This window comes from Calypte anna, chromosome 3 (assembly GCF_003957555.1).
Source record: "Calypte anna isolate BGI_N300 chromosome 3, bCalAnn1_v1.p, whole genome shotgun sequence".
NCBI lineage: Eukaryota > Metazoa > Chordata > Aves > Apodiformes > Trochilidae > Calypte > Calypte anna.
In genome coordinates, this window is record NC_044246.1 from 9,857,717 (window position 1) to 9,866,456 (window position 8,740).

The 8,740-nt window shown below is 41.8% G+C and overlaps 1 protein-coding gene across 1 annotated transcript in view; it reads left to right on the top strand.

Moving 5' to 3' along the window:
* KIF26B (kinesin family member 26B) overlaps nt 1–7,685 on the top strand; it is a 276,130-nt gene extending 268,445 nt beyond the window's left edge. Inside the window, exons 13-15 of the mRNA XM_030448683.1 lie at nt 4,283–4,485; nt 5,837–5,987; nt 7,388–7,685. Coding sequence (XP_030304543.1) covers nt 4,283–4,485; nt 5,837–5,987; nt 7,388–7,536 — 503 coding nt within the window. The 3' untranslated portion in view covers nt 7,537–7,685. The remainder of the gene's footprint in view (nt 1–4,282; nt 4,486–5,836; nt 5,988–7,387) is intronic.
* Nucleotides 7,686–8,740: the final 1,055 nt, after the last annotated feature.

The following is an 8,740-nucleotide window of genomic DNA, read 5'->3' on the forward strand; positions in this document are numbered from 1 at the left end:
CAGCTGTGTTACTCCCTTTATCTCAAATTTTAGCCTGGCCAAATCTTCACCTACAGCAAACTCAAGGTCAAGCAACAGATCTATTGCGAAAGCAAATCTTCTATTCCGTGCATTTTCAGGTCTATTTCATATGCTTGTTATTTATTCTCAAGCTGGGCTCAAGAGGGGTTGCTATGAGTGTGGATAAATTCAAACTAAGTGAAAACCATATTCTCCAAGACATTTAAGAAATAGCATGTTTTTACATGCTGCATGGTCATAAATGAAAGTCTTGTTATTCTATCCTGGTTTCAGCTTACAGATTTTCTTTCAGATCAATTTTTGGTATACATTTCTTTTCTTTTTTTAAATGGAGGAATTAATCCTATTTACGTGGCTGGAGGGTCAGCCAGTTTGCCAAAGTGATGGGCAGGGAGCATGCTCCCAAATTCCCAGCCTGTGGAGTAGAGACAGGAGGGACCTGCCAAAAACTGCTCTTGCAGAGCTTCCCAGATGCCCACTGTCCTTGTAAGATATGTGCAGGGAAGTAGAGGAGGGGTGCACTGCAATTCCTACAAAGCATATTATTTGTCTTACAGTTAAAATTTATGACATCCTAGCCCCATCAAGTTATCCCAATAAATTTGAGACTTCAAACGAGTATTTTCTGTCAAACTGCAAAAGAGTATTAATGTTAACAATTTAATTGTGGCTGTGTGTTGATACAGATCAGGAAGCTGTCAGCTGCTTTGTCACACTCACCCTGAAGCTCTGCTTTAGCTGTATCTCCTTACTGATCCCATTAAGGTGAAATCAGAAAAAAAACAGGCTAAATGGAGGTCAGTGACAGGAGCCTTCTGTCAAAAAACACCATTATTTTCTGTACCTGGGCTAATAAGCAGCCTATGAATCAGTGCATGTTTAGAGTAAACTAGATTCGGTTTTGCATCGCTGCAAAGATGCAGATCTTTCATTTCCTTTCTCCCCAAAGCACTCTAAACCACAAATAAATCATCCCAAGTCAGCATTCAAGGCTCAAATAAAGTCATCCCTCTTTCTTTTCTGCCTCACACGCAGACATTCCTGCTGAGAGACCTGGGTGGCAGCTCCTTACATCCCAAAGGAGCCTCCGGGCAGATGCCAGGAAGTCATCCCACCTCAGGGCTCTGCCCAGCATGGCCCTGCAGCCTCTCTTTGTTGTGATCACCCATGGGCTGTCCAGGCTCAAGCTGTGGCTGGAAAAACATAGTGAGCTCATGTTGGCATCTCTGCTGCCACTGCTCTACTCACTGCTGCCTCTCCACTGAAGGGGAAGCTCTGTTAGCTGGAGTCTCAGATCGGAGCCCTCCTTCTAGGCCACAGGCTTCTGTTTCTGCTAGGGCCAAATGGGCATGAATGGGGACCAAGTGCAAAAAACCTTTACCATCATCTGTGGGCCAGGTGACACCTGTTTTACTTTGCTCCTGCTAAGAGCTTGATACTGTTCTTGTGATAATGTGAATCAGAAGCATCCACCTGCATTCCCAGAATCTGACAGACATAGGTTCTAGCTGCAAACAAAGATTTTCCAATGGGGATGGTTTAGAAGTGCCTTGTTACACAAGTAGGTGGTGTTAACAGCCACAGTGGGAAAAGAAAATAAAACAAACAAACAAACAAAAAAGAGTAGAAAAAAGGAAGAAAAATCAAACATCTCAGAAAAAGGCACTCAGTACCTTGTCATAGTTCAGCCATGCATGGGCAAGCTGGACAGAAGGAATTTCCAGTCTGCTCAGCTGCTTTCCTGAAGTGCTGGAGCTAATCTGTAGGCATAGCATGAAAGGAGATGTGACCATAATGCTGAGCAACAATTAGCAGCCCTCAGCTGTGTTACACAGGAGGTCAGATCTGATGCTTGTAAGTGTTGCTGGCTCTAAAAGCTGATGAACAGCAAAGATAGGAAATAGATTGCTTTTATCCTCAAACAAGATTTTAAAGACTGCCCCTGTGAGACACCATGGCTGAAAGCCTAAAAAATATTTTTAGAAGTATATAATAAAGAAATCCTTTTGGTATTGAGGGTCTCCAGTGCTCTTCACATCTAAGCGAGTAGAAAGCTCATTTCCTAGAAAGGGCTGACCCCATTGTAGGATCTCTCCCTGCATGCAGAAGTCCACCAACTTTTCTCCACCTCGCATTAAGTACACAGCTGCTCTCTACATTTGGTTGCCATTCTCAAGCATCACTGCCAAAAGTCACCCTTAGCATTGCAGTTTGTTGGGTTCTTCCCAAACTGTGCCTGCCTCCTTGATGTCACCTTTTAGCTATGGTAATGGGTCAGGTCTTGCTTCTGAGATCTGATTCTTGGCATTAACTGAAATGCATTCAAGGTAAGTGAATGCTGACATTGACTTCCACTGACTGGTACCACAGGTCTAAAATAGCTTCTGCTTGCTGGTATAAGGAAGGCTTTGTTTATTCTGGGATGCAGTTTGAGTAGTAAATAGAAATATGATAGGTGTCACTGGATGAGCATTCCATATCTCAGGCTGTTTGGTAAAAAGGGGACCTGTAGAGCCCCTTCTCTATCCACCTTGGCTTTGCTCTCCTTTTCTTGCATAAATAAAAGCTCTGTAGTCTAGGCACTGAAGATAGCAAGATAAACCATTCTCATCCATTTTGGAACTAGCACTTACAGGTTAACAGTAACTGGTACTTACTAGTTACTTATTGCTGGTTTCTAACACAGAATGCTGCACTCAGAAATCAGTGGGATAAGATGGGAAAGCTCGCAAAGTCAGCAAACAAACAGACTCCCATGAATGAAACTAGACAGTGCTTTGTTACTGCAAATCCAGAAACTTGGGAATCAATAGATGTTTTTGAGATTTTGGGTTGGTATTTTTTTTTAGGCTTCACTGAAGCACCAAGTTGGCAAACATGTTGAAGCTATTTACATTAATGTTTCAATAAATGTAGTGCTGGAAATTCCTCTAAATGATTTTATCTTGTTTTTAAAATAAAATCTGCATGATTATTCTGCATCCCTTCCCTGCTGGCATCAGTTTTGTTCTGCAGCCAAGAGAGTCATTTAATAGTTTCATTCAAACTTGCTGCCTCCAGAATTTGGTTTTGGTTTCTCCCATCCCTTCTATTCCTTCTGTCTGCTAGGGAGACCTTGCAGGAGTTGTTAGCTGCAAGGTTTTTGTTTGTTTGTTTGTTTTTTTAAACCCAGCCATTGCTCTGATTGTACTGAACCAAGCAAGGATATTTAACCTGTTGCTTTTTTTTTTTTTTTTTTTTTTTTGTGCATGTCTGTTCTATCTCCCAAGAAACCACATGCTCAACTTCCTTACTGCTTCCATCAACCCAATGACATTCTTTTTCTCCCTTGCTTTACCTCAGGCCCTGACTTGGCAACTCGTATGGCAGATGCTTTCCATATGGCATAGGCTTTATCAACCATAGTAAATCTTTAGCTATTAGAGTGCTCCCATCCATTCTAAGGAGGCAGGGCAGGTGTGCATGAGCACTGGTGTTGCAGCAGCCCCAGTGATTACCCCTTCTGCCAGGCTGTCATTCTTGCTGCTGTCTTGCCCATCATCAGTGCTGCAGTAGGCACATAAGTGAGAAATGTTTCAGAAGACAATTCCACTGAACAGAGAGAAGGCTGATGTGACTCTGGTGGAAACCACTGGGCTCAGGTGTACTTACTGCAGGCATTTTGTCCTCTCTAGTATTTTTACTGCTCTGGTCAGCTTACAGTGGTATTCTGCAAAGGACTAGGTGGTTGCACACTGGCACTCAACTCCAACATAGTAGGGGAATTGGGGTATCAAAACGCTTTTTGTGTTGTGATTAAAAAAAAACAACCTGAAAACACCACACCCCCCAGAGATGGTCTGTGCACAGGCTGGTTAATCCTTGTCCCTAGGCTAGAAGAGCCAGTACCAGCAAAGCTAGACCAGGTCCAACCTGCTGCTCTGGTCCTTGCTCAGCATACCTGTACACACTGAGACATGAGCAAAGGGAAGCAGGCACAAGGTATATATTTATACCTTGTATGGTATATATGCCCACTAAGGATTAAATTCTGGAGACAGGCACCAAAGAGCATGTGAGAATCTGACTAGTGGTGAGTGGGTACAGCACATCAGAGCTGCAGCTAAATCCCACCTTCCATGGCTTCCCTGTGTTTTAGCTCCATTTTCTTCTGTTTGTAAGCAACTGTGAAAATCCATAGTTGGTAAATATCATGGCAGAGGGAGCAGAAAGGAGAGGCAGTCCCTGTGCTAACACAACGTGGCAATTTCTGCATTTGCAGGTTCCCAGAGACGGAGGCTTATTCCAGCTTTATCCCTTGATGCTGCTTCCCCAGCAAGGAAGCCTGCAAACAGCCCTGGGGTCCGCTGGGTGGATGGGCCCCTGAGAAGTGGGCAGAGGGGGCTGGGGGAGCCCTTTGAGATTAAAGTCTATGAGATAGATGATGTGGAAAGACTCCAGCGGCGACGAGGTGGGGACAGCAAGGTGAGTGCAATCCAGGTAATCTGTCTCCCTCCTCCTGGAGAGTGTATGAGGAGGAATTTAGATCATGAAGTCAGAAGTGTGTAGTATTGTATACAGCTAATTCAACAGGCAGCAAAACCTGTTATCTCATTTGAGAGCAGTTAAGACCTAATCTATACCTTCTTCCATAGCAACTAACAGACATTGGTCTTGGGTATTTTTGTACCTTGCTTATAGCCTTGATTGTTTCTGTGCTCCAGCACCTTGTTACACTTGCCTTTCAAAGAGGAAAAGGTGTCTCAAGTGCTTTTATGATACTGTTTTTAAGACAGCTAATATCTTCTCTCTACCAAAGCTGTTCCTGCTAGCCTCAGGCCTCCATATGTACAACAAGATCAGGGAATTGTAATGATCAGCTCTTGAGAGATATGATTGGGAAGAGCATCTGAAGTTGGTAGAATAATACCAGCTGTAGCTGTGGATATAGATCATTTTAGGACTCTTGTTCTTCGTAGGCTCTGTCACTTGGTTAGGCTGTTTGTGATAGTCTCTGTTAAGATTTCGTATGGAGAAATGCATTACTTGTTGGGGTGGGGTTACCCCTGCACTTCATCCACACAGCAGATTTGTTTACAGAGCAGGAGGCAGGGTAGTGTTGAGACCTTCAGAGAGGCTTGGAGGAGGCAAGTTATGGTATTGGGAATGCTCCAGAGAGAGTAGCACAGCCCTCAGCATAGGCTCACTTACTGCATATCTTGATGGCTGCTGCTCTTCAGAAGTCATGTGAGGACAGGCTGGAGACACAAAAGTAGTGTCTCCAACACTCTTCTGTGTGCCCCTATTTTTAAAGAAAGTACATCTTTGTTAATGATTGTGAATTGCTAGAGCTTGTCATGGTATATTACTTTTGTTCAAAGATGTTTTAAATTTGATATTGCTACCAATTGTCTTATTTAATAACATGACTACTGCCTTTCTTATGTGCCAAGCAGAGATGTATTTAGGATTTTAATACAGCAAACAATAGATTTCCTTCTCTTAAGAGCTTTGGGGTTTTTTCTTTCTCAAACTTCTGGTGACAAAAAACAGAAATGTTCTGCTTCAGTTAATCTGATTTCAAGATGCTGCCTGTTATTAATTATTATGGTTTATTATTAACTTCCATTGCAAAGTCTCCAAAACTCACATCAAAACCAAAGAAAAGCAATAAAAATTAAACAGATGATAGATGATTTTCATGCAGTGATTCTTATGCTTCCAGAGTAAACATCTCATTGTCAGTCTTACTGATTGGAAAATGATTTGACTGAACGAATCTGGGTATTTCTTCTCTTCACCTGCTTCTTTCCTGTTCCATTTTCCTCACTGGCAGGAGGTGATATGCTTCAATGCCAAGCTGAAAATCCTGGAACATCGCCAACAGAGAATTGCTGAGGTCAAGGCCAAGTACGAATGGTTAATGAGAGAACTGGAGGTGACCAAGCAGTACCTGATGCTGGATCCTAATAAATGGCTCAGTGAATGTAAGGCCATTGCTTTATTGCCTGGACTCATATATGTCCTTTTTATTTCACTGAAGAGGCAGAGGAGAGCATAAATGTTTTCTGAGAATGAGATGTGAGCTACTGTGTTTGTAAACTAGAATAACCTGACATATGACCTAAGGGCAAGTTTTAGACTGACTGTGTTTCTAGATATAGACCTTCTAATTATTAAATGTCAACAGTAGAACTGAACAATTCTTTTTGCCCAAGAACTGAATGTTGAAGTGGTGAAGGGCTTTGCAGTGGTGAGTATTGCCATTGCTAGATTAACATTCAAGGATTTCAGCCTGCAGTTCCCAAAAATGAGATTTTTTTTGGATTTTTTTGGCCTCAGCTCCCTCAGATATATGAGCAATATTATAAATCTTCTCTTCTACCACAAAATAATACTGTGGAGAAAACTTGTCTCTTGGCAACAGTGGGCTTACATGAAAAAGAAATTTGGCCCATTTTTTATAATTATTGATGTATAAAGTCCAGAAAGCTTAAAAGGCATTCCCATTCAAATGAAGAAAGACCTCAACACCTCAAAGGAAAAAGATAAAGAGTACTGCAGTAATTGTGCTACAGTTTTTACTATTAGCAGGCAGATGAGTTTGTATCAAAGAATTCTAGATAAAAAAGGAGTTTCAATTTATTTAGGATAATTGTAGATGGCAAAAAGAGGTCTATTGATGCATTCTCTTAAAGCATCCTAACTCTTCTCTTGACAGCTGCCATAAGTAAACAGTAGATTTGTGTATCCTGCAGAACAACCACAGTATATTCTTTAGAAACACTGTTAAGAAGGAGAGGCAAAAGGTGTGGATTTAAAGGGAACAGAGAACTTGCCATGGATTGCCATGCACTTACTGTTTGGTGTCTTTACTTGTGATTCCACTGTGGTAAATGCAGGAAGCCTCAAGGGCAGCACAGACCTCAGGGACTACATTGGATGGGAAGTGCTGGCTCAGACAGTGCAGCTCACACTTAGAATCACAGAAGCCACTTCCAGGTGGTCTCTGGCAGCATCTGGGCACCTACAGCAGAGTGCTTGATGCGTATGCCTTCCCTTGCCACTCTTGAGTGGTCTAGTGAGAATCACATGGAATAGGGAGAGGTATGATGAGCAAGGAGGCCAAAGGTTGGTTTCTGACTCTGAATTTATCAAAGGACTTGTCCTTCCAAGGCACAGCACCTATTTGAATCTCTTTCTGTTCATCTGAATGTGTGAGAGTCAGTACATCCCTCATTTCTGTCCCAAATAGGGATGATTTTAAGTATGTGCTCAGCATTCCAAAGTACTGATGGGTCTGAAGACCTGAATTTGCTCCTTCTCTCCCACCAACCAGCACTGGGTTTTATCTGCTTCTCCTACTTGTGTTTTTTCTTTCCCACAGTTGATCTGGAGCAGGTATTTGAGCTGGATTCTCTGGAATACCTGGAGGCCCTGGAATGTGTGACTGAGCGTTTGGAAAACCGTGTCAACTTCTGCAAGGCCCATCTCATGATGATCACCTGTTTTGACATCACCTCCAGACGCCGATAAAAAACGAACCTCAAGAGGATTTCAATGCTCATCTCTGCCATCCTCCTTTTCCCTTCTGAATAGCATCCCAAAGACAACAGAATGAGGATGAAGGTTGGAGTCAAGTTTCAACTGTGTGTATGAGAATTTGCTTTACTATACAGAAAAGTAGTATTAAAAAAACCAGGACGAGCATGAAAAATGGAGATATAAGGTTGTTGATTCTCTTAGCCTAACAGAGCACTTTGAGGAACTGTTAAGGACATGTCTGTAAATAAGAACTGCTGGCAGAAGACACTTCTTTCCCTGCTTTAGCTGAGGGAGGAGGAAAGGTGGTTGTAGGACTTCCACTGAGAGGTTCATTAAAAGGAAACCTATCCAGAAAAAACTGCTTAAGTGCCTTGCAAATCTTTATTATCCAAACATTTATGTTCATACTTTATTGTGTACAGATGGTGCTAGTCAAGAAAAGAAAAATGAAAAAAACAAACACACTTTTGAAATGTATTTACAGCTTGTTTTTCTCTTGGTGTTTTCTCCTATTTCAGACTTGCTGTTTCTAAGTAACTTGTGTTTGTAGAGATATTTCCTAATCAGTACAACATATGAATAAATGTTAACTGTCTTTTCTTGTTACCAGAGTAAGGCCACTCAAAGAGAAACCCAACATTCCCAGATAACACAAAAATTATTTCTAGTAATAAGTGACATTTGCTTCTATGTTCTTCTGTGCTATCTCATTTGCTGGAGGACACTAATTTTCCCATCCTGTAGGCCCTGCAATGTATGAGAGAGGAGAGGTAACATTACTGTGAAGTAAATACCTTTTCCCTTGTATCCAGCCCCCATCACTTGTTTTCTTTTTCATATATTTTTAACTTTGTACATACTGGTAAGAGCTATGGATAAGGAGGCACTTTTATCCTTAATCATTTTTTCTGGTGCTAATAACTTGCTGGAAACATTGTCCTCTGGCTAAGGGCTCCCATGCTTATCAGTCAAAAATCAGTGATTTATTCTGTCTTTCTTTTATGAGACTGTGACTGATAAAATTTATCTTTGCCTGGTTTTGACATACACCATCACAAAGCCTATTTTGGCAGCTTTTGGTCCCTGACTCAGTCTGTCCATAGTCACAGATGTACCTGAGAAGTGCAAGCCCTGTTCAACTCAGCTAGCATGGAAATAAATGAGAGTTGTGAGTGAGTGGATATGACACTTCAGA